Below are 26,992 nucleotides of genomic sequence, written 5' to 3' on the forward strand. Positions count from 1 at the left end.
TATGATATTATTATTATTATTATTATTATTATTATTATTATTATTAATTACATTTGTATGCCGCCCCTCTCCGAAGACTCGGGGCGGCTAACAACAGTAAAAAGACAATATGAACAAATCTAATATTAAAAGTAATGTAAAAAAAACCCAATTAAAAAACCAATCATACATACAGACATATCATGCATAAATTTTATAAGCCTAGGGGGAAGGGAATATCTCAATTCCCCCATGCCTGACGACAGGGGTGGGTTTTAAGGAGCTTACGAAAGGCAAGGAGGGTGGGGGCAACTCTGATATCTGGGGGGAGCTGGTTCCAGAGGGTCGGCTCTTCTCCTGGGTCCCGCCAAATGACATTGTTTAGTTGATGGGACCCGGAGAAGGCCAACTCTGTGGGACCTAACCGGTCGCTGGTATTCGTGCGGCAGAAGGCGGTCCCAGAGATATTCTGGTCCAATGCCATGAAGGACTTTATAGGTCATAACCAACACTTTGAATTGTGACCGGAAATTGATCGGCAACCAATGCAGACTGCGGAATGTTGGTGTAACATGGGCATGCCTTGGGAACCCCATGATTGCTCTCGCAGCTGCATTCTGCACGATCTGAAGTTTCCGAACACTTTTCAAAGGTAGCCCCATGTAGAGAGCATTACAGTAGTCGAGCCTCGAGGTGATGAGGGCATGAGTGACTGTGAGCAGTGAGTCCCAGTCCAGATAGGGCCGCAACTGGTGCACCAGGTGAACCTGGGCAAATGCCCCCCTCGCCACAGCTGAAAGATGTTTCTCTAATGTGAGCTGTGGGTCGAGGAGGACGCCCAAGTTGCGGACCCTCTTTGAGGGGGTCAGTAATTCCCCCCCAGGGTTATGGATGGACAGATGGAATTGTCCTTTGGAGGCAGAACCCACAGCCACTCCATCTTATCCGGGTTGAGCTTGAGTCTGTTGACACCCATCCAGACCCCAACAGCCTCTCTCTCTCTCTCTCTCTCTCCCTCCTTCCCTCCCCCTCTCTCTTTCCCTCTGTGGTGTGCAAGTTAGAAAACAGATTCTTTCAATATCCAGGTTAAATGGTGAATACTTTATTTAGTAAATGAAGGTTTTCTAGAATATTCCTCCATGTTGGTAGATTGATAGTATGACCTCATCAGTAAGCATTACCCAGATGTTAACTTTTTGATTCTGTAAGAAATAATAAATTCATTTTGATTGCATTTTATTTTTTCTACTTTAAACAGATTGCTGAAGGCGCTAAAGCAATTGGTTTGAATGATATCAAAACAGCTTGGAGAGGACTTTCCTGGAGGTAAGTTTTTTCCTCCAAAATTTCCTCCATGTTCTATTAAAAGTCTTCTCCAACACTGCACCTCCCAGCTGTGCTAGGAGAGCAAGGTCTAGAATTCCCAACTGGAGGGTGTCAAGCTAAATAAAACAGAAGTAGAATACAGAACTGAAGATTCATGGTTGCAAAGTTCAGTTAATTATAGATATGAAAGAAATGAAAAAAGGCTGCATTATGGGAAAGTTCTTCCTACATCATATTTTCATGCCCAAACATGCAGTTTGATCTTTTCTCAACCACTTATTAAAGGATCTTTTAACAGTGTGCTACCATCTGGCAATCTTTACTGTGGATTATATTTCTATTACAAACTGAATAAATAGCTCCTGATCAAGATTGGAGATAATTCCTAAGTCATTAAGCCTCCACTAGGACTGGCACAAAGCAATGATAGGAAGCTTGCCTAATGCTTGTATGTATTAATGTGACAATCCTTATAGGAATAAGGAATATTCCTTATAGGAATATTATCACCAATTCTCCTCTGCATATTTTCCTCCTTGCAATATCTTTGTGGAATTCTGATCATTTTGTCAAATAAATTCAATTCTTAAGAGAACGATTTTTGTTATGCTGACATTGGGAATAAAAATACAATGCAATAATGTTATTAAATAGTATCTTGATATGCTTTGATAAGCCAAATGCAGAAAAATAAACAGGGCTATATTTTGCTGTTTAAGCTAACTGTATGTGCTCTCAAATGGTTTCTTCAGAAATTATGGCAAGTATTTTCTTCAGATAATAATTTTCTTTGGAAATTATGACAAATATTTGTTGTTTAAAATAATCTGGAAACTTTGAAAACAGAATTCACACATGCCTAATAGTTTATTTAGGAAGAGATTTGTTTTTCAAAACTCCACTTTACACAGTTGTTCTTTATAACAAATGGTATGTACTGGATGATCAATTTTTATTATTCTTTTTCAAGCACTGGAAGCGATGGAAGCTTGGAGACTCACACAACATTACCTAGTGAGTAACCTTAAATACATCAAAATACAAAATAGGAGTAGACATAATTAAATCTGAAATACATTTCAATTGTGAATTATTGCTTTCCACCTTTCCCCCCTATTAATTAATTAATTTATTTATTTGTTTGTTTGTTTGTTTGATTTATATGCCGCCCCTCTCCGTAGAATCGGGGCGGCTCACAACAGCAATAGAACAATTCATAACAAATCTAATAATTTAAAAACATTTTTAAAAACCCATTATTAATCAGACATACATACAAACATACCATACATAAATTGTATAGGTCTGGGGGAGATATCTCAATTCCCCCATGCCTGGTGGCAAAGGTGGGTTTTAAGGAGTTTACGGAAGGTAAGGGGGGGTAGTTCTAATCTCGGGGGAGCTGGTTCCAGAGAGTCAGGGCTGCCACAGAGAAAGCTCTTCCCCTGGGACCCGCCAAATGACATTATTTAGTCGACGGGACCCGGAGAAGGCCAACTCTGTGGGACCTAATCAGTTGCTGGGATTCATGCGGCAGAAGGCGGTCCCGGATATATTCTGGTCCGATGCCATGAAGGGCTTTATAGGTCATAACCAACACTTTGAATTGTGACTGGAAATTGATCGGCAACCAATGCAGACTGCAGAGTGTTGGTGTGACATGGGCATATTTAGGAAAGCCCATGATTGCTCTCGCAGCTGCATTCTGCATGATCTGAAGTTTCCGAACACTCTTCAAAGGTAGACCCATGTAGAGAGCATTACAGTAGTCGAATCTCGAGGTGATGAGGGCATGAGTGACTATGAGCAGTGAGTCCCAGTCCAGATAGGGCCGCAACTGGAGCACCAGGCGAACCTGGGCAAACGTCCCAGGCATCCTCCTCTCCTTTAGTCAAACCAATGTTCAACATGCCATTCAAAGCCATTATTATTAAAGTGATCTCTCTATATATGATTTAATAATGGTTTGGTAAGCAAGACTGATAATATAGTTTGCCAACAGTTGTGATTTAATTCCAAAAGTAAAGAAAACTTAATTTCACCATATGAAGAGGTATGTCAGTTGTATTCCCATTTCCCACTGAATGGGATAGAGCAGCGATGGCAAATCTTTTTTTGCTCATGTGTCAAAAGGGCAAGTACGCACATGTGCACCCACACCCATATGCAATGCTCTCCCCCTGTGAATGTGCACACAATCCCCTACACTGTCTCCACACACATGTACGCAGACCTCATTGAAGCCTCTGGACTGCTGGTAGGCCCATTGGGCCATTTTTTGCCCTCTTCAGGCTTCAGGAAAGCCTCCAGAGCCTGTGGATGGCGAAAAATGAGCCCAATGTCTTTCTGAACTTCTGGTAGGGCCTTTGGGTCTGTTTTTTGCCATCCACAGACTACGAAGCCTGGGGAGAGTGAAAATGGCCTCCCCCACCTTCTAGAATGCCAAATATCAGCTGAAGCTGACATAGGGCAATGCCTTGCATGTCCTCAGATATGGCTGTGCGTGCCACCTGTAGCAGGTGTGTCACAGGTTCGCCATCATGGGGATAGAGATTGGAATTCATCAGTTGTAAGGTTAGGGCAGATTAGGTTTAACCTAAAACAGACTAGCGATTGTTTGGAAATAAAATGCCTTCTTTGGTCAGCCATCGGGGAACAACATAGTCCAGTCAATAGAACAGCTGCCTTGCCCTGCCTACCCAGCCTTCAAAATATAGAGCTGGATCTATTATGTGGGTAAAAAAAGATAAGGTCTCTGCTTGGTAGAATATAATGCAGTCATTTGCTCCTTTGGTTACAAAGGGAAGTAATCCCCAGATACAAATGAGGTTAATATTGTCAAAAAGGTTCTTTCTGCAAGCATACACACCCAGCAGTGAGTCCAAATGAGGAAGAGGAAAAACCCAGTCAGTGCCAAAACATTAACATACTTTCTTACACTTCCAAATGTAAATAAACTCCATGCAATGGTAGCCAACTTATATAGCAGATACTATATGTATGATGGGTTTTGATATTTGCTGTCCTGTTTCTAAAGGATTCCTGCTTGTGTCCTGACTTCCAGGATATGCTTTGAGTTACTTCCCAATGTTACTCTTAATTCTCTATCTGCCAAGTTGTCTTATGCAATGTCATGGGCTTGTTACTTTTATTTGTCTTTCCCAGTGAAGGGCTACCAAAAACTTTACTACCACACTGTGGGCGTGGTTTATGCAGGATGCCCTGCATTTTCTTTCAACATCTTTCAGTGCAAATTGGGTGCTGTAGGGTGGAGCTCCATTTTTGCTACCCCACTGCATTCCCCCCCCCCCCAAATCTGGGCAGTAGCCCACCCCTGGTCTTTCTCCCTCACTCACTTAGGTTGGCAGATGCTCTATATAAGGCTGTGTCATTTTCTGTTGTTTTCCTTCCTCATGGCAAACTTTATGCAGAGTATAAGTATATTTCTGTCCTCATAAGCAATTTGGGAGGGAAAGATTGACAGGACCTGGCGAACCTGTTCTGTTCTTATGGTAGTCTATCTATTTCCTTCTGTGGTTGCACTGAATTTGTGTGAATTGATGCTCGCCACTTCCCTTGTTCTCCCTTCCATATAATCACAATGCCTCATTCTGTAGGAATTCTGAGAACTGTAAATTCCAGAACAAAGATGAAGGAATTGATACTATTCAGTAAAAGTTTGAAGAAAGTATCTCACAAGTATCCCTTAGAATCTTATATCTTTGGACTTTCAAGTCAAATAGGTCTTCAATAAAATATTGGACAGCTATTTGTTCAGGATGGGAAAAGGGCACGTGCCTTGGGCAAGGGAATAGAATAGAAGACCTCTTTCGGCCCTATGATTCTAGGGAATTTGAGGAGATACAGGGCTGCCTCTCACATTCTAATAATTCCAATTCTATTTTGCTCTTTCTATGAGGATGTTTATGAATTCTCATCCATTTTTACCAGTCAAATTTAATAGATATCATTATTTGTAACCATGTTCTATCTGCTTACCATGTAGCCATTCAAATGAATTGCCCATCTAAAACAGAGGTGGCCCTTCTCATTTAGTAGTGTAGTGGTGGATAAAGACATAGCAATTTAAACATAGAGTTTTACAAACTAAGTACTCATACTAATGTCAACTAGCAGTCAGAAGGCATGATGAAAGTCCCTAATTGCACAATACATGGGCATCTATTATATAGTTTCACTATAGTTTCAACTAGGGCACTCTGAATCTCTTAGCCCAGGGGTAGGAAAAGTTGGCTCTCCTATGACATGAGGCCTTCAACTCCCAGAATTCCTGAGCTAGAATGATTGGTTCAGAAATTCTGGGAATTGAAGTCCACAAGTCATAGAAGAGCCAACTTTGCCTACCCCTGTCCTAGCCCAAGTCAAGTCTAAAAATGCTAGAGAATTCCTAGAAACCAGGCCTTTGGTCAAATCAGTCATCAACAGGCACATAGACATGAACAATGTCTACACACCATTCAAAAGACACAAGCAAAAGACAAAAAAAAAGCAAACTAAAAGATCAAAACACTATCTTACTAGTAATCAATAGCCAACTAAACAGAGATTAACACCAAGGTTAATATTAGACCCACAACCAAGAATCAAATAATACCCCAACCAAGAAACTACCAACTCAGACAAACAGTAAACAATAACCTGGCATGAACATTACCATTGACACTGACAGGCAAGCCACTAGTATATACAGTAAATAGAGACCAAACACCACTTCTTTCCAGCATTGATAGCGATACCTAATATAGTAATGAAATATCTGCAAGATATTAATCAAGTTCAGAAAGCTTTAAGAACCCCATAGCTAAACTTTATTTTTTCTAATAATTGTCCAGAACAATTTGGAAAACTTTTGTCAAATGGGAACAAACTTTCAATGATTGTAAGGATTCAAAACCCTTGAAAGCTTTAAAAACCAACACTGGGAATGAGATGCTGGTTCTTATTTACTGCATAAACATTGATGTTGAATTTATCCTTCTCTGTCAGATATTTTGAAGAAATTTAATCCAGCCCTCGTTGGTTTTTCCACTGGCACCCAGAAGGAAACTGCTGGGTTCAATGTAGCTGTGGGAGAAGCCACAACCTGGTAAGTTCTTGTGGGAGATATTTGGGCAAGGAAATCCGTGATTGAAATAGCACTGGAATATTTGGCCTCACTAAACCAAAGCACATTCCAAAGCTGAGGGCTTTTCTTAAGATTAATCATCCCACTTGTTGGTTATAATCAGCTCTCCAGAATTTGGCATGCAAAGATTTCACCCGAATAAGACTTTGGATGAACTTGCTGGGGAATTAGAACATTGCAAAAATCCAGGGAGCCAGTTATCCACAGCATGAACTCATTTAACAAACTGATGAAATAATGTCCGACTATAATATCTAAGAAAGTGATTTAAAATTCATTTAGACTCCTATCCTCTGTTCTTCATTGGTGTTCTGTACCTAAAGTACCTCTGACACTATTATTTAGTAAATTATCCTGAAAACTTTGAGGAGTGCAAAATAAAAGTCTTAATACATTTTTTAAACTCTTATATAACATACTTGGAAGAAACGTTACCAGATTGTGCAACAAACTGACTTCCATTAACCCAGTTCTTTAGAAGGTTTTGCCATAAAGAAAACAACTGTAGTTGCTGTTCTTGTTTTCATTTTTTAAGGGATCTGATGATATCAAAATGACTAGGCAGAAGGCAACATCATCATGCAAATATCACAGTTATTGTTCTGATGTAATAAAACAAATACACAAGTCACACATTTCAGCATTTGCTTTCCTGTTTTCCCTATTGCTAGTGTCTATGATTTCATGCTATGGGGCAACAGTTCCACAGATTTTTCCGATCTTGTGATTTCCATCCTTGAGGCAGCTCTCTGTTGTCCCAAATGTATTTCTGTTCTCTCTCTGTTGATTTTGTTAACTACTTCATTTGGTAAAAACTAAATCCTGGCCAAACTCAACTGATTTCTATAATTCTGTCTGCCTTGGAAATATTTGAGCCAGTAGATGCCAATTCAGATCTTCTAAGTGGTCATCCATTGCTGGGCTGATAGCCAGCAAAGTGGAATTAATTCTTGGCAGACTCATGAACCTATATTCTATTGGTATAGCACTGCAGTTTTAAGATGTGAGTCTCATCTCATTAAGTCCATAACTGCATGTGTTTTTCATAGACAATTTAACTAAATTGTTCCCCAATACTTTTTCTGCAGTTCATCCCAATCCTCCTATGATATTAGTCTGATGTAAAAATCTAATCATAATCTTATAGTGTTCAATCTTTTACAGTATTATACCTGTTTGCATGCATTTCAGAACCCTAGAAAATGAGGTACCTATTTGATCACTTTTTGCCAAACCTTAGAATAGAACAGAACAGAACAGAGTTGGAAGGGACCTTGAAGGGCTTCTAGTCCAACCCCCTGCTTAGGCAGGAAATCCTACACCACTTCAGACAAATGACTATCCAACATCTTCTTAAAAACTTCTAGTGTTGGAGCATTCACAACTTCCAGAAGCAAGCTGTTCCACTGATTAATTGTTCTGTCAGGACATTTTTTCAAGTTGCTTCTCTCCTTGATCAGGTTCCACCCATTGCTTCTTGCTCTACCCTCAGGTGCTTTGGAGAACAGTCTGACTCCCTCTTATTTGTGATAACCCCTGAGATATTGGAACACTATCTATCATGTCTCCCCTGGTCCTTCTTTTCATTAAACCAGACATACCCCGTTTGTGCAACTGTTCTTCATATGTTTTAACCTCTAGTCCACTAATCATCTTCGTTGCCCTTATCTGCACTCTTTCTAAAGTGGCGACCAAAACTGAATGCAGTATTCCGAGTGTGTCCTTATTAAGGTGTTATAAAGTGGTATTAACCCTTCACATGATCTTGATTCTATCCCTGGTCAGCCAGTTTTGAATCCTTCTGGTGATGTTTCTGTCTAACCCACATTTTTCTACTTTTTCTAGTAGTAGGTTATGGTCTACTTTATCAAATGCCTTACTGAAGTCCAAATAAAGTATATTGACAGCATTCCTCTGATGCACTAATTTTGTCACTTTGTCAAATAATGCAATAAGATTAGTCTGGCATGATCTGTTTTTGATAAACCCATGTTGGGTTTTGGTTATTACTTCATTTGCTTCTAGATGTTAGTTGATGCATTGCTTGATTATCTTTTCCAGAATTTTCCCTGGTATTGAGATCAGGCTGATAGGTCTGTAATTTCCTGGATCTGTTTTTTTTTTTCCTTTTTGAAGATTGGAACTATATCAGCTCTTTTCCAGTCCTCTGGCAGTTCCCCAGTGCTCCAGGATCTTTGAAAGATATAGTTCAGTGGTTCTGAGATCTTGTCTGCCAGTTCCTTCAGAACCTTGGGGTGTAATCCATCCAGGCCTGGTGAAGGGTAGACAGGTGTTCACTTACCATTTTCTTCTCTATTTTAACTTGCATTCTTAGTATGTTTTTTGTGGTGCTGTTTTTGATAGGTTGGACTGTTTTTTTTCCTTTGTGTAAAAAAAGATACAAAAAAATGAGTTAAGTAGCTCTGCTTTCTCCCTGTTGCTTGTCACTTTCTTGCCACTTTCTCTCAGCAATTGACCAATCGATTCCTTGACTTTTTTCTTGTTTTTAATGTGTTAGAAGAAGCTTTTCTTCTTATTTTTTACTTTTGTCGCAAGCCTTTGTTCATTGTGAGCCTTAGCTTTCCTCACTTCATCTTTACAGGCTAGGACTATTTGCTGATATTCTGCCTTAGTAATTTCCCTCCCTTTTTCATTTTTTATATTTGTCCTTTTTTTTGTCTTTCAATTTGTCAGAGAGTCTAAATTGACTGCAAAGGGAGTTAGGGGTTAGACAGCAATGACTGTGAAAAAGTCCCTGCTTCCAGGTACAGCTCTGAGAATGTAAAGCTTTAAATTTCTGTGCAGGCTGTCAGAGCCAATCCTTCCACAGAATAATTGATCAAAGCTTCTCTTCTCTTTGACAAGAAGGAAGGCTGGCTGGCAGGTGGATGCTGTCTTGCAATATGACTGTTCACTGCAGAATCCGCTTCTTTCAGGGAATATATATATGTCTTGCTGGTTTCGTTCATGGCTTCTTTCCCTATACACACAGACAAATATTGCTCTTGGGGTGATAGTTCATAAAAGGGAAGAAGCAAAACCAAAGTGAATGACTTTTGTGGAACTTGATTTTTGCAAATTTCCAATATACAAAATGATCTGGTTCCATTCATTCATTAAACTTATCTCCTGGCTTTCCTTCGGGAAATTAAGATGATATATCGTCCTGCTTTTTTTCTCCCAATAACATTTCAAAATGGAATTATCTTTTAACCTCTCTTAATGTTGTAATAATAATAATAATAATAATAATAATAATAATAATAATTATTATTATTATTATTATTTATTGGATTTGTATGCCGCTCCTCTCCGTAGACTGTAATACACTTCTTCAACAGTTTAAGCAAATACATATCACCTGTTAAATAAAATATACCTTTAAAATATCATATCATTACATAAAAGAATGGGGGCACTCACTGCCTTTTCTATTATCAATTGGTGGTGGTGGTTTTCACACAACCAGCTAGAGGAGTATAACAGAAATACATTCATTGTAGTCCCTCTAAGCCCTGCCTATCTATATCCTTAACCTGGTTCACAGGTAAAGCTAAACATTCATTTTTGTTTTATTTGCTTCTAGCTTAACACAAAAATAATGCATCGGTTATGGCATTGCTGTATGTAAAAGCCCAATAGCTGGTTCAACAAACCATAGTTTGAAACCCTTGCTTTGTGCTTCGTGGAGTTATTATAAAGATAAAAGTTGGAGAAGAAAAACTTCCTGAAAATATATTTCAGGGTTTGGAATCTGAAGCAGAGCTAGATTCAGTTTTCAACCAGGGCTGCGGTAGACCTCAGGGCCAATTCTAATTAGGGATGGAAAATTACATAAATCTGATAATTCGTATGCAAAAGTAATATACTGTACGTTAAAACAGAGAAGTCATGCCAAGGTAAAGCTCCTATTTTGTGAAGCGAAAAACAACTTCCTGCCATTTTTCTTTTTATGCAAGAGGACTCACAATTTTCACGAATTACAGACTCCCCAGATACATTGCTTATTTCAGTATGTTGGTGGCACAAGAAGGTGGTTTATTTTCATCTTTGTTGTTTTGGTAATGATTGTTGACAGCTGGAGAATGATGAGATGTAACTCTTCAAGTCACACTATTAACTTCCTTTGGGAAATTCCAAGTTCATTCCCACAATACAGCTCACTGACAGTTTATTGGTTTCATTGAGGCTGCAATTTCAGGGCATGACATTTAGACATTTTTTTCTTCTTTGTTTCTCTAGGAATATTTCAGCCCAAGCGCATGAATTGGTAGAGCTCATGAAAAGGAACCCAGTAAGTCTATGCATTTTGGAAGCCTGAAGAAAAATCTAGAATCTTCTATGTTAAGTAGTCTTCCACATCATTGCAAAGTTTCAGATAATAGTTATGGTCAATATTCTGAAATCATTATTAAAAGGTTCTAATTCCCTTTTCATGAAATATAAATTAATTATTGCATGATCAATATCAGCAGATTGCTGTATATTACGATACAGTGTTCCCTCGATTTCGACGGGGGATGCATTCCAAGACCGCCAGCGAAAGTCGAATTTCCGCGAAGTAGAGATGCGAAAGTAAATACACCATTTTTGGCTATGGACAGTATCACAAGCCTTCCCTTAACACTTTAAACCCCTAAATTACCATTTCCCATTCCCTTTACAACCATTTACTCACCATTATTACTGGTACTCACCATTGAATAAGACACTTAGTGATCCTGATATTTATAAACATAATTATTTATTAACAATAATTATTTTTTTTGGTTATTTATTTGCAAAAATTATTAGTTTGGTGATGACGGATGACGTCATCGGGCGGGAAAAACCATGGTATAGGTAAAAAACTGTGAAGTATTTTTTAATTAATATTTTTTGAAAAACCGTGGTATAGGCTATTCGCGAAGTTCGAACCCACAAAATTCGAGGGAACACTGTACTTAGATTGTATTTGCTGCTGAAAATATCCACAGAGCAAATAGTCCTAGGAGATAGTAACAAATGGGCAACATTATCCTATTTATTTTTATTTAATGTTATCCTACTTTTATTATTTTTATAAATAACATACCCAGTACTCTTTCTTTCTCCTATTTTCCCCACAACAATCCTGTGTGGTGAGTTGGGCTGAGAGAGAATGACTGGACCAAAGTCACTCACTGAGCTGACTTTCATGGTTAAGGCAGGATGCAAAATCTCCTGTTTCTAGGCCAGCACCTTATCAAACTGACTGTCCCAAGTTAATATACCTGCTATTTATTTATTTTTATTATACTGTACACAAGTTCTAACTTTCACCTTAAGCACCATCTGATTATATTGAAAGTGTTTCTTTTTTCCAAGTTTTATTTTTTGAACTCCACCTTCTTTTTACACAATAAATACACAATAGGTATTTTTTAAAATAAATATTACATAATAATAGTTTCTAGCCTGGTGCCTTAAAAAACTAGACCAAACTGGATTTATGGGAAGAATCCTGTCTCCTAATGTAAGATGGAAAGAGACAAGGAAGAATGCCTTTCTTAACCCAAATATTAGAATATGTTTCTGAATGAAAAGAAAGCATAACATGTCAATTTAACACATTACAAAAGAGCCAAGGGTATTTATTCCTGCTGCACTCCCAAGAGTGGTGTGGTGGAATCTTTAGATGTGGTTTGGCTGTGGAAAAACAGCTGGGATGCCAATGGATCAATTAAATCAGTGAGCACCAAAATTTTACCTTTGCTCTTTGGATCATGCATTTCTAATCATGAGAGTTTTTAATGCCAACATATAAAAAGGCCAAAAAAGGGGAGAAGAGGGCAAATTCTGTCCCATCCTTCTATCTTCAATTCAATTCAATTTATTAGATTTGTATGCCGCCCCTCTCCGAAGACTTTAGTTTTTACTGCATGACATGGCAGAATCCTTGTCAATCATCATAAGCACTACCTTCTTACTTGTGTCTGATTGCAGTTTTACATTATGAAAAAGTAATAATCGAGCCACAGGCATGTCAGAAGTAATAATATTGTTTTATATAAACCAGGTGTAAAGTGAGTTTGCTCACTGTAGAAACATGCCCCCCTCCCTACAGTATTCAGCAGGTGAAGGCAGTGGTTTATCTTGCTTTTCATGTTGTTGCTTATTCTCTGTGTGCTTCTTTGAAATCTTACTTTCTTCAGTCACTCTGCCTCTTGCTACCTACATACCAATCTTTCACATTCTGTACATTTCACACATATCCATTACACTCAGAGGCCTTAGGACCTGGTCAAAACTTCTGAGCAAGTGTATAAGTCTTTAAATTTAGATTAGACCTAGCTTCCGTTCTGGCTAATATCAGGCACTTAGGAGATGTTGCAGAAATGGGGGGGGGGGGAAAGGCTGGAGCAGTGTTTCCCAACCTTGGCAATTTGAAGATATCTGGACTTCAACTCCCAGAATTCCCCAGCCAGCATTCACTGACTGGGGAATTCTGGGAGTTGAAGTCCAAATATCTTCAAGTTGCCAAGGTTGGGAAACACTGGACTAGAGGACTGCTGGAAGCTTTGCTGTAAATCTGATGGTTGATTGATTTTTACTTTCTGTATGCAATTTGAATTCCATTTTAATTGTCCTTGTGAAGATTAATCCTATCTGAACAGAACACACATATGCTAAATAGTATCTGCAGATAAAGGGTGCTGCAAAACTATTCTTAGTACAGCGGCGCACCTCTTATCTGCCCGGCCTGAGAGGCACGAAACCGGTGCTCATGCCGGGCGGCCCGCCTGGAATGCCAGCAATGCCGCCGAGCCGATTGCCGAGTGGGGGCGGGGCGCGGGAGGAGGCGAAGGCGCCGCCGCACCGGCCCCCTCAGGCTGCTCCGCCCAGGATGGGGCTCCTATGGAGCCCCCGTGCGTCCCTCCGGAGGAGCCCCATCCCAGACGGAGCGGCCTGAGGGGGCCGGTGCGGCGCCGCCTCCGCCTCCTTCCGCACCCCGTCACCGCTTGGCAATCGGCTCGGCGGCATTGCTGGCGTTCCAGGCGGGCCGCCCGGCATGAGCACCGGTTTCGTGCCTCTCAGGCCGGGCAGATAAGAGGTGCGCCGCTCTGCCCGGGATGGGGCTCCTCTGGAGCCCCCGTGCGTCTCTCCTCTCAGGCCAGGCAGATAAGAGGTGCGGCGCTCCCACAGGGAAAGGAGAAGGCGGCGGCTCAAGCCCTTCCCCGTGCGCCCCTCCGGAGGAGCCCCTCTGGCGGTTGTCCGGGCGGGTGAAGGTGGCTGGGGCTGGGACGCTGACAGGGACAGGCGGTGAGCGCTCGTATCCCGAATGTGGGCTCATAAGTAGAACAAAAATATCTCTCCCCTCCTAGCTCGCATCTTGAAATGCTCGTATATAGAGCAGCTCGTATGTCGAGGTTCTACTGTATAGAGATTATAAGAAATGGGAACAAAAAATGGCACCTTAAAACGTCCGACTTTGTGCTGGGATCTGCGAGGGAGTCTGCTTTGTAAAGTTGGCTCCTTCAAGAGTTGTAGTGCAATAACACAACTTTCAACTCAGCCTGGATAAGTAGTTTCAGTATTTATCAATGAGATAGCTGAGGTACAAGCGACATAGGGCACCACAAGCATGGTAAAGCAATAGTGCAACCCCTCCCATAACTAATACACCTTGAGCATGGAATTACCTCAACCTTCATATCTCAAATTTAGAAGCTTCTTAATTCTATGGTGCATGCATTATACAGTGATACCTCGACATACGAGTTTAATTCGTTCCAGACCCGAGCTCGTAAGTCAATCAACTCACATCTCGAACGAATGCCTTTAGACTTTGTTTTTTGCACCGAGATAACTGGAAGCAAGGAGATTCTTGCGCCACCTACTGGAAGCTCGGCTCGTATCCCAAATTTAAGCTCGGGTGTCGAACAGAAATTTCGCTCGCGTCGCGGCTCGTAACTTGGAATATTTGCATGTGGAGCAGCTCGTATCTAGAGGTACTACCGTATTAGAACATGAAGCATAGATAAGAAAGATGCTCTTATGTTGCTTGTCCAACATTCAAACAATTTTTTCCCCTAGATCTCTGAATGTCAGGGGCATTGCCCAATTTTTTTAAAAAAAATACAAACTATTTAGGACTGTTTTGAGAAAGAGGAAGAATAGAGAAACATCCTGCCCCTCGTCCTTTTACTTTGAGAAAGAAATCTGGGAAGGCTGCCAGGAGGGGCAAATGGCAATTGCGGGGGGGGGGATTTGATGCTAAAATAGAGAACTAGGTCTGGATGATGAGCCTGGATCAGCAGAGCTTTTTTGGACACTTCTGAGAAAGGCATCTGGGCTTCGGGCCATCACTCTATTGGCACATCATTTTGTGCAGCTCTGAAACGAGAAGCAGAGCATTTCAAAACTCCAGACTTAGTTAACAGATGTTGATAGCTTTCCACAGAGTTGTACATTTGGTTATCTATAGCAGCATCTATCCACCTGGGCTGAGCCGAAAGAGCTGAGCAGGATCAGTTTGGGATAGCATCTAGGTGGAAAATATTAGGCAAGAGTGGAATTATGAAAAAAAAAAAAATCCCAGAAGAAGGCAATAACAAATCATTTCCATATTGTTTTCCACCTCCCTCCTGAAAAGTACATGCAAGTATCCATGTCGTCAGAAGGAGTTGAGCTCATTGGGAGGAGGCTTTATCGTGACTTTTGGACTAGCAAAGATATGTAGAAAAAGGGAATTAATTTTCTTTTCTTCATTCTCATGTTCTACTTTCGTCTCTCTCTTTCTCCCTCCCTCCACCTCCTTTTCTTCCCCTCTGTGTCTGATTATTCCTGGGAGCAGCTGAGTGGAAACATTGACATTTAAACAAAAGTCAGAATAACTGCTGGGTTCCCAGAGATCATGATCCCTGATTACAAAACAGAAAGAAGTGATGTCAAACGCTGCAGGCATCCTTTGAAGTCAATGCGAGACAAAGTAACAGACCAAGGAAAGAAATTCAATTAATGAGACAAGAAATCAACAACATTAGTGATTTCCAGGCCACGACAGATTCTCCAGAACTGTTTGTGATATAAACTTGCTGCTCTAAAAATAGCTCTGTCCATTCCTTTTGGTCCTGCATATTACAAAATGTTTTCCACAGAATTACATCCCTCAGCGTTTCAAATAGTTGGCTGGTCCATAGGCTAAGCCCCAATCTCAGGAATACAAATGTACTCTATACCACAAAGCATTCCCCATCCTTTTTCTAGCATTTCTGGCAAGAATTCTGTTTTCATTACCGAAGAAATATTTCTGCCTTGCCTGCCTGCCTGCCTTAATTTATTTATTAATTTTGTCAAGCACATATTAGATAATATATATAAGTATAAATATGATTTGAATACATGAAATAATAGTAATGATGATTGCTGTGTTTGCTTAGAAACAGCCGGCCGGTTAGAGCCGTGCGATTGGCGTCCCTATCCAAGGTTCTGATAGGGCGCGTTCCATAGTTACTTTGTAAGCGGGAAAGCTACTGTGTATATGATTGGTTCCTGCCTCAGCCAGGGCTTGCTATATAACTCTGTATGTGTTGTTGGATTTCTTTAAGCCTGTACCTGCCTGTCTGGCATGAATTCTGTATTAAAGTGATCGTTGATTTATTTGATTTGTATGAATACAAATAAAAGGGGACATTAGGACAGGGACGGTAGGCACGCTGGTGCACTTATGTATGCTGCTTAGAGACCTCTTAGGAAAAGGGTGAGGTCTAAGGTTAAAATTTTGGAGGTTTAGGGATGAGACCATAGAGTCGAGTAGTCCATGTCAGGCATTGACCACTCTGCTGTTGAATTCGTATTTATGAAGTAGAAGTAGTCATGAAGTGCCTGAAGTAGTCATGAAATACCTGAAGTTGACAAGTAGAACATTGTAGCAGACAATTTTATGAACTATGCTTAGGTCATGCCGAAGGCAGTGTAGTTTTATGTTTTCTAAGCCCAGAATTTCAAGTCTGGTGGCATAAGATATTCTGTTAGGATTCTTCTCGTGAAATATCTCTGGACTCATTCAATTGTATTAATATCCGATATGCTTTGTGGGGCTCCAGACAGAAGAGCTGTGTGTTGAGAATTGGTCTAGCAAATGTTTTGTATGATCTGGTTAGTAGTGCAATATTACAAGAGAAGAAGCTAAGCAAAAGTTTACAACTCTTAATGCCTTTTTGGCAATGTCGTTACAGTGGGCTTTGGCACTTAAATCATTACATATGAGTACTCCAAGGCCCTTGACAGAGTGAGGGTCATCTACAAGGTCATGTCCACTCAGTTTGTGTTTTGTGTTCTGATTCTTTTTGCCAATGTGTAAGACCCAGAGCATTTGTTCGTTGTAGGCTAACATGAAAGCATTGCAGTCTTTACAAACCCAATCTTTCATATCCATTGTAAATTGACGCCTCTAGTATAAAGAAATTCTCAGAAGCTGTCTGGTTTCCCCCCGCTTTCAAATGCATTTCCATTTATCAAAGATAAGGAAAACAAGTCTGGCATTATTTCTTCTTTGGTGACTCGTGGCTGCTGTCTCCAGTGATCAAGCAGACCACCCACCTCCAGACAAAAGAACAGATTTCAACCTTTTTATTTCTATAAGATCCAACCAAAGCACATTAAATTCTGGGTTTTACAACAGTCAATGGCAGACATGGTATTGTGTTTATAGATAGAACTCATGATTTCCCCCTTCTCCCATGCTTATAATTACTATTTCATATACTTTGCTAATCTATATCAATTTATATAAGTTAGGAAAATGTTGCAGTCAATCCATCCTGTTCCACATGCATTGCCCACATTTCGTGTGGATGATTTCCCAGGAAAAAAAAATGTGGTCAGCCAATGGGGAACATTTGACTAAATGAAAATATTGGAATAGAAGACCTTCAAGATCCCTTCCAACTCTGTTGTTCTGTTCTATTCTGTTACTGGGTGTTTGAGAGAAAGAGTAAGGCTTGAAAGCCGCCCCGAGTCTTCGGAGAAGGGTGGCATACAAGTCTAATAAATTAATAATAATAATAATAATAATAATAATAATAATAATAATAATAATAATATGTGTTATTGATAAACAGCATTATTAAATTGAAACAGATAAGCTTCAGAATCTCCTTGTAATGATTCCTATTTCCATGGAACAGACTCGAGGCCACAAATTCTAAATTACCAGTAAACAATCTCTATAGTTCCAAGGAACAAATTTGAGGGCACCAGGGCAAAAGCACTTGAGGATGTCTTTTATTATCCGCAAATAAATTCTTATAAATATTTATACATTTATCATTTATAATACTGGATCTCATTTCTTTTATTCTACATTAGAACGTAAACTATAAAGAGGACTGGAAGTTAGTCACCATCTTCATTGGAGTCAATGACCTGTGTCGACACTGTCTAGATAAGGTATGCAAGAAGAATACTTGTAGGTAAACCTATTAAACCTATTAAAACTGAGGCTTATTAATCCTACAATAGCATCATTCTTCAAATTCTAGCTAGTTGATAAAATGGCAGAACGTCAGATGGTTATGATCTGTGAGATTTATAATAATTCCTCCCAAATACATGACATTTTTGTGAATATAAAATACACCCTATAAATAGAACTCAGGAAAATCAAGCTGTTTCATGGACATTCCATATGGGTGAACATTAGGAATTGTCAAAGATCGCATGAATAATCTGGTATTCTATCTTCTACAGGAGGCATATTCAGTGGGAAAATATGTAAACCACCTCCAGGAAGCTCTTGATATCCTTTACAAGGAGGTAAGAGTTTGAGACACTCTAGATGGCTGAATTCTTGCCACCTCTATTAAATGTTGCTTACTTCCCTTGGCATTTCCATGATTATTTTTCATTCCCATCATTCTATCCAAGTAGCTGGCATCAGTACAAACATCATCGAAGGGTCATCCGGTGACTATGAAAACTAATGGTCAAGAACATGGGTGGAATTGTAATATGAGGAAAATGACACCATGTTACTATATTTCTTCACCTCAGATAACATGAAACTATGAGGCCTATTTCAGTCTGAAAGAAGGCACCATGCAGCTTATTTCCCAGTAGTTCTGTTTTCCCCTTTCCTTCCCTTAGCCAAAGTTCGTGGCTTAAATGTGTGGTCTGTTATGTCTATTAAAAAAAGCTTTGAGTTGCCAAAATTACAGTCATCATTAATGCCTGTAGAAAAAAAACATTACATTCTAATAGAATTTAGATTCTAATTGACTCAGTTTTAGCTATAATGTAAATATCATTTATTTATTTATTTATTTATTTATTTATTTATTCATTCATTCATTTATTGGATTTGTATGCCGCCCCTCTCCGTGGACTCGGGGCGGCTAACAACAGTGACAAAAACAGAATGTAAAAATCCAATACTAAAACAGCTAAAAACTCTTGTTATAAAACCAATCATACATACAAACATACCATGCATAAATTGTAGAAGCCTAGGGGGAAAGATTATCTTAGTTCCCCCATGCTTGACGGTGGAGGTGGGTTTTGAGGAGCTTATGAAAGGCAAGGAGGGTGGGGGCTATTCTAATCTCTGGGGGGAGTTGGTTCCTGAGGGCCAGGGCCGCCACAGAGAAGGCTCTTCCCCTGGGCCCCGCCAACCGACATTGTTTAGTTGACGGGACCCAGAGAAGGCCCACTCTGTGGGACCTAACTGGTTGCTGGGATCATCTATAACATATTTTAAACAACTATTTTAAACAACTTTTGTCCTGTCTCCAACCTTCCCTTTTTAGGGAAGGTTGTTGAGAAGGTGGTGGTGGTGCAGCCCCAGGGGTCCTTGGAAGAAGCCGATTATCCCATATCAGTCCAGATTCAGGCCCTGGTACAGCACAGAAACTGCTTTGGTCGCGCTAATGGATGATTTCTGGCAGGCCCGGGATAGGAGATATTCCTCTATCCTGGTGCTTCTTGACCTCTCAGCAGCTTTCAAAACTATCAACTATGGTATCCTTCTGCACTGATTGGAGGCGTTGGGAGTGGGAGGCACCGTTCTGAGTGGTAATTCTCTTCCTACCTCTCCGGTTGATTGCAGTTGGTATTGGTGTGGGGGGCAGAGATTGGCTCCTAGGTCCCTACTGTGTTGGGTGCCTAGGGGTTGGTTCTCTCCCCCCTAACATCTACATGAAACTGCTGGGTGAGATCATCCATCGGCACAGGGTGAGTTTCCATCAGTATGCTGACGACACCCTGCTGTACGTTTCCACCCCATGCCAATTCAGTGAAGCAGTGGAAGTGATGTGCCAGTGTCTGGAGGCTGTGGGTTCTTGTGGGCTCAACCCTGACAAGACAGAGTGGCTGTGGGTTCTGCCTCCTCCAAGGACAATCCCATCTGTCCACCCATGGGGAAACTTTGGCCCCATCAGAGAGGGTCCACAACTTGGGAGTCCTCCTAGATCCACAGCTGAGGCTAGAACAACATCTCTCGGCTGTGATTAGAGTGGTGTTCACACAAGTTTGTCTTGGCACCAGTTGCAGCCCTATTTGGACAGGCAGTCTCCACTCAAAGTCACTCATGCCCTCATCACCTGGAGGCTCAATTACTGCAATGCGCTCTATATGGGGCTACCTTTGAAGAGCGTTCGGAGACTTCAGTTAGTCTAGAACACAGCCCCATGAGCCATTATGGGTGTACCTAGATACAACCATATTACTCCACGGGCTGCACTGGCTTCCGGTCAATCTCTAGGCACAATTAAAAGTGTTGGTTATTACCCATAAGGCCCTACATGGTTAGGGCCAGATTACTTATGGGACCGTCTTCTGCCTCACATATCCCAGTGACCAATCAGATTCCACAGAGTCTGCCTCCTCTGGGTCCCGTCAGTCAAACAATGTCGGCTGGCAGGACCACGGGGGAGGGCCTCTCTCTCTGTGGTGGCTCCAGCACTCTGGAACCAGCTTCCTCCAGAGATTCATACTGCTCCCATGCTCCTAGCCTTCCGAAAGGCCTTAAAAATACGACTTTGCTGGCAGGCCTGGGAGGGTCATTGAACACCAACATCTTTTTCTGGCCTAATGATGAATCAGTGATGGATGAATGTTTCATAGTGAGGTTTTTAACTTTGTATTATTTTTATTGTTGTTTGCTGCCCTGAGTCCTTGAGGAGAAAGGAGGCATATAAATATAGATATAGATAGATAGATAGATAGATAGATAGATAGATAGATAGATAGATAGACAGACAGACAGACAGACAGACAGACAGACAGACAGACAGACATAGAAATAGATAGATGACAGATAGATAGATAGATAGATATAGATAGAGAGAGAGAGAGAGAGAGAGAGAGAGAGAGATAGATAGATAGATAGATAAATAGATAGATAGATAGATAGAGTAGATAGAGTAGATAGATAGATAGAGTAGATAGATAGATAGATAGATAGATAGATAGATAGATATAGACAGACAAAGAGACAGACAGACAGACAGACAGACAGACAGACAGACAGACAGACAGACAGACAGATAGATATTGGTGAAGTGCAATAGCTAACTGTTGTTCATCTTTTCCTACTTCTGGGTCTGTGGGTTACACAAAGGCAAGGTATGTTCAGAATTAATCTGTGAATAACCTTTCTGTGTTGTTTTTTGACTGGCTTATGCTTTGGGGGATCAATAAAGCTAGTTATTGTAATTTCTGCAGCTCCCTCGGGCCTTTGTCAACATGGTGGAAATAATGGAACTCACTGGACTGCGCCAGATAGAAAGGGAAGAATCCAAATGCATCCTTCCAGGGGTGTACGTAAGCAGATCATGCATAGCATTCTGTACTGAATTCTATTTTTAGGGCTAATCTTCTTCATTCATAAAGCAGCCACAAAGAACTTTAAAATCTGTGCTCTGTCAGATACTATTGGATTTGGGAGCTGTGAAGCAGCAGATGCTCCAGATATAACACTGGGTTCAGTTTTTCTGTAACTCACGTGGCAGCAGCTTGTATTGATTTCCTTTAGCGATGCAACTACTTAAGAGAGATAACTTTGAGTTCCAGATTTTTTGTTCAGATAATAACAAAACTGAACACAAGCAGAACAGTACAGCACAATATCTGAACAGCACCAAAACATAGACTTTAAAAGTATCTCAATTAAGGTATTTCCTACTTTTTTTAAATCTCAGTAACCACGTCACAACAAATTCATTGTTTGGTGCAGTGTTTTGTTCATATTGCTAGTTTCATTCTCCAAGGTAAGAACAATGTGGAGCTTCTATAATTTTCTTGGAAATTTGGACCTTCCAAAGAAGGTATCAATGATTTTCCACATATTGATGAATAGCGCTAAGTAGCATTAACCAATCCAGCCAGTAATGAAGAATTCTGGGAACTGTAATTCAGCAACAGTTAAAGGGCCATATGCTCAAACTCCTATTCAATAAGCTACACAATGTTCATATCAGACAACAATATTTATTGCTTATAAATTTGCTACATGTAAATTGGCATCCTTGGTTATAGTAACAATGTACTATGTTTAGCCTAGAATAGAAGGATATTCTTCTGGTCAGTATGTTATTAAGGCAACAAAGATCAAGAACTCCCATTGCCATCCAAACACAGAAAAATATGGAAACTGACATGGATCAGCATATATTAGTATTTTTTCTAAACTCTTTATATTTAAATTTAAATTTAAATTGGTTCATACTCATCTTCACGTTCAATGTTGCTCACTTTTAGGAGCCTTTGTCCATGTTTTCTAAATTCTTGGGATAACTCTTCTGATCTGCAAGAAATGGAGATAATTAACAGAGATTTTCAGGTAAAAAAGTTCTTATTTATTTGATTCCAAGATCTCAGCCATGCATTATTTTAAGCAAACATCATAGGGATGAAACAAAATCTGTTATGGACTTTTTAAAAAATGATAAGCGTGATTTACCAAAATAAAACTTGCAATAGTCAGATGTAAATAAAATTAACAGAAAATGAGCTTATTAAACCATTTCCCAGATCAATAAGGCACTATAAACAGAGCATATCTAAAAATATTAGATGGGGGGAGTGAATATGGGAATGTTGAATTTAAAGACAATTGTTTGTGTGTTGGCTTTATTTGCAATCTAAGAAAATGTAGAGCATTTAATAGAATAAAGTACTCTTTGAAAGTGGTATTCATATGGAATGGGCTTAGATTGAGGGTAAAAGTTCATTCTATGAACTTGTTGGTTGGTTTCCGAACATTTTGTTACCAGGCTAGGTAACATCTTCAGTGGAGTTTATCAGTGTTTTTCAGGTGTGGATATGTCAGGTGAGGGTCAGCTATGCGTCTTCAGTGAGTCTTGTGATTGGTCTTGTAATAAGGAGAGTATATCAGGTCAGGGTCATTGAGAAGTGAACTGGTGGGGTTGGTTGAGGGTCAGTCCTGTCTCTGATTGGCTGTGTGGTTGATTTGGATTCTGAGGGGTTTGCATGCTGGTTGTAGGTCAATGTGTCTGTTGATGGAATTGCTTGTGTAATGCCAGGCTTCAATGAGCTCAAGAGCACGGCGGGTAGTAGAGTGGCCAATGAGTTTTGTGTTGCTCCAATAGAACGGGTGCTGATTGGTGCTGACGTGAGTAGGGTTTAGATTGTCTGGGGCTCCCTAGTACTACTTATATGAATGGTTTATTTATTTTCTAAGTGTGAATACTAGAAAGCAAAAAGATACCATTCATATATGAATGGCTTTGGAAGATCTTCCGTTCATCAAAACAAAAAGATCCAAAGGTGCTTTTTCAACTGGACTTTCTGATTTTTCTTTGAAACCATGATCTGGATGACTAAGAATCTCCATAGACATGTAACCTGGAAGACAAAACAGACATCCTGGGAAAAGGCAAGGAATAGTTTCAATAGAAGCATTCTGCAATGCATGTACTGTTTTAGATTTCATCTATAACTTGAAGTTGGAAATTCTCAGGAGTGATCAGCCAAGGTTTATTGATTCAGCAGTTGCATTCATCCATATACATTCGCTCATGACTAATATCAAACCCAAAATCTCTTTTTCCCATTATTTGTATTTTGTGCACCAATTTTGATGTTTTTAATGTTTCTAAACACTTACCGGTAACTTGCAGTATGACTTATGCCAGAAATTTAATGTGTCATAGCATCTGATAACACAGTTAAGGAAAGTCTTGCTTTGAGAACATCAAACATCCATTTGTCAGAGAATTATAAGGAAAGAAGAACTTTGACATTCAGGATTATAACTGAGAAAACATCAGCTGAACAGATATAAAAATACAGTAATTAATTTTAAAAATTATTTCAGGAACCAAGTTGGGTAGATTTTTATGATATTATCCTGCTTATACCACCATTTTTTTCTTCAAAACAGAGGAGCAAGTAAATAGAACCATTATTTCCTGCCAACATCTCAGAAAGAGTACAATTTATCTCTGTTGATCAGAGTTGAAACCCCAGAGAATCTATATGAATTGAGTTTAAGTGTATAGTTTTTAGAAGGCAGGTTATGTCTGAGTTAACATTTGTAAACTGAAGAAAAAAATGGCCTTGAAATTTACTACTGTTCATTTCCAAACAGATTAAAAGTGCAATGCTATTCAACAGTGGCCGTCATGATCAACGGGAGGATTTTGCCATTGTTGTGCAACCCTTTTTCCGAAACACCTTCCTACCACTAGACAGTGTAAGTTGCTGTGTGTTGGCGAAGCTTTCATTATTACATCTGAATTTGTTTTAATGCGTACAAGACATATACAAAGGGTGAGGATTTCATCTTTATAGCCACATTATCTCCCTTGTCTTCAAGGGAAACTGCAAAGAAGAAGGGCAGGTAAGCAAAACCATCATTTCCCACCATTGACCCAGAAACAATACAATTTAATTTAATTTTGTTGATCAGGTTTGAGACCACAGAGAATCTGTATCAATTGGATTTAAAGATTCTAAAAGGCAGGAATTAACTGATTCTGGATTTCAGGAAGAAACAAGGAATAATGTCTAAAGATAATACAAAAAGCATGGGGGTGCACCCACGCATACGTACACACACAGAGAGAGAGAGAGAGAGAGAGAGAGAAACTACTATGTTTAATTATAAGAATTAACTAAGTAGCCTGAAATATAAGCAGTTGAATTAAAGGAAATATTTAAAAATATTTAAAAAATTTAAAAAAATACTGACCTAATATGCAAGGCTTATGAGCGAAGAATTAGGGCAATGCATAATACAATATTTTAACAGGCCCATGAAAATGATAACTGGGTTTAAGACATACATTTTTTATTCAAGGGCATGCAATTAAGTATCTAAAATAACTCTTTCCCGTTTTAGCATCATATCAGTTTAGCCCTGCTTTGTATCTCTCCACTATTATTTCATCATTTCTCAGTTGATTAATTGGAGCTGGAAAGCTGAACTGCTGAAATAGGGTATAAGATGGTGATAGGAAATCTTAGTGTGGGTATTCAGGCTGTGATAACAAGTTTCTATACTAGTATTCACTTGGTGTAGTAATTGGATGGAATTCTCAAAATTAACAATTTATTAGGCCTCAGAAATTATCCAGGAAATAATTGAGCCTTATAATTGTATATATTTAATATCTTCATTCTGATATCATTTTCTTGTGGATTTAAGTGGTGGCGCAGTGGTTAGACTGGAGTGCTGCAGGCTACTTTAGCTGACTGATAGTTGACTGCAGTTCGGTGGTTTGATTTTCACCCATTCAAGGTTGAATCAGCCTTTCATCCTTCCGAGCAGGGCCGCCGATAGACGGGTATTACGGGGAGCGGCGTCCCGGGCCCCGGCCAAATTGGAAAATGGGGGGGGGGCGGGCCCGGTGCCCGCCAAAAACTCCCCAACTCCGATTGAGACAAACTCTGCCTCTGCAGCCCGCACCTTCTTCCCACCCCCAACGAGGAAAGAAGGCAGGGAGGCCGGCAGACAGGCAGGGAGCCCCGATGGCAGCCGCGGAAGGAGGAAAGACCGCGGGGTTGGCTCAGCCCTCTGGAAGCCAAGCCGCGCTGTTGGAGAAGCGGAATTGGGGAAGCCGGGAGAGGGCTGAGCCCGGCCGGCTTCTCCGCCGGCCTTGTGTCCCCCCGAGGATTGCAAGGGCAAGAGAGCCGCGCCTTTCGGCTTCCGGAAGTGCTGGGCCGGGGGTTCGGGGGGGGGGGCATGAACGCCGCCCGGAGCCAATGGCTTCTTTTGGGCTTACAGTACTCGAATTCCTGCTGCTGGTAAGCACGCGCGGGTGGCCGGGTGGGAAGGGCGAGGCGCGAGGGGGAGGCAAGTGGAGAAGCGGAGAGAGAGAGAAGTGGACCAAAAGAAAGAAAAGGGAACGAGAGGGAGGGAAAGAGAAATGGAGAGGAAGGAAGGAGGGAGGGAGGGGAGGGAGGGAGAGAAGGAAGGAAGAGAAAGGAGGGTAGAAAGAGAGGGGGAGAGAGAGGAGAGAGAAAGGAAGAGGAGAGATAGAAAGGAAGAGAGAGAAAGAAAGAGGGATAGAAAGAGAGAGAGAGTGAGAGATGCTCAGTGAGCCTTTCTTTGAAGTTGCCTTTCTTTCTTTCTTTCTTTCTTTCTTTCTCTCTTTCTCTTTCTCTCTTGCTCTCTTGCTCTTTCATTCTTTTTTCTTTCTCTTTCTTTCTTTCTTTCTCTTGCTTTCTCTCCTTCCTTCCCTCCTTCCATTTCTTTCATTCCCCCTCTCTATTTTTATTTCTCTTTCATTCTTTCAATCTTTCTTGCTTTCTTTCTTGCTCTTTTTCTTTCTCTCTTTTACCTTCCCTTCCTCTATTTCTTCTTTTCTTTCTCCTTCCTCCCTTCTTCCCTCCCTCCCTTCCTTCAGTCCTTCCTCTCTTACTCTCCCCTTTCATAAGTTTCAGTCCTTCCTCTCTTACTCTCCCCTTTCATAAGTTTCCTTGCTTCCTTCCTCTGTTCCTGTCCCTTCCCCCTTTCTTTCTTTCTTTCTTTCTTTCTTTCCTTCCCTCCCTCCATTTCTTGCTTTCCTTCTCCTTCCTCCCTTGTTTCCTCCCTCATTCCCTTCTTTCACTCCTTCTTCTCTTACTCTCCCCTTTCACACCTTTCCTTGCTTTCTTTGCACCCTTCCTCTGTTCCTGTCCCTTCCCTCTTTCCTTCCTTCCTTCCCACCCTCCGTCCATTCATTCACCCATTCCTCTCTTGATCGCCCCTTTTACCATTCCTTCCTTCCTTCCGATGTGGGCCCGGGCCGGCAGAGTAGTTTGCTTTTGCACCCCGTCTCGAGCTCCCTTGGTGCCAACCCGGCCCTCCCCACTTCAGAGAGAAGGGGGAGAAAGAGAGAGAGAGAAAGAGAAAGAGAGAGATAAAAAGAGAAAGATAGAGGGAGGGAGAGAAAGAGATAGAAAGAGACAAAGAGAGGGGGAGAGAAAGAGAGAGAGAAAGAGAGAAAGGGAGATAAAAGAGAAAAAAGAGAGAAAGAGAGATAGGAAGAGAAAGAGAGAGGGGGAGGGAGAGAAAGAGAAAGAGAAAGAAAGAGAGAAGGGGAGAGAGGGAGAGAAAGAGGTAGAGAAAGTGAAAGA

At 40.5% G+C, this 26,992-nt stretch overlaps 1 protein-coding gene across 2 annotated transcripts in view; it reads left to right on the plus strand.

The window, feature by feature from the left end:
- Positions 1-26,992, plus strand: part of PLB1 (phospholipase B1) — a 134,044-nt gene that overhangs the window by 96,439 nt on the left and 10,613 nt on the right. For both annotated transcript variants that reach the window (XM_070740930.1, XM_070740939.1), the window contains exons 46-54: positions 1,238-1,305; positions 2,276-2,319; positions 6,313-6,412; positions 10,694-10,745; positions 17,783-17,863; positions 18,164-18,229; positions 21,134-21,228; positions 22,169-22,250; positions 24,021-24,125. In XM_070740930.1, the coding sequence (XP_070597031.1) occupies positions 1,238-1,305; positions 2,276-2,319; positions 6,313-6,412; positions 10,694-10,745; positions 17,783-17,863; positions 18,164-18,229; positions 21,134-21,228; positions 22,169-22,250; positions 24,021-24,125 (693 nt within the window). The remainder of the gene's footprint in view (positions 1-1,237; positions 1,306-2,275; positions 2,320-6,312; positions 6,413-10,693; positions 10,746-17,782; positions 17,864-18,163; positions 18,230-21,133; positions 21,229-22,168; positions 22,251-24,020; positions 24,126-26,992) is intronic.

This window comes from Erythrolamprus reginae, chromosome 1, assembly GCF_031021105.1.
Source record: "Erythrolamprus reginae isolate rEryReg1 chromosome 1, rEryReg1.hap1, whole genome shotgun sequence".
Classification (NCBI taxonomy): Eukaryota; Metazoa; Chordata; class Lepidosauria; order Squamata; family Dipsadidae; genus Erythrolamprus; species Erythrolamprus reginae.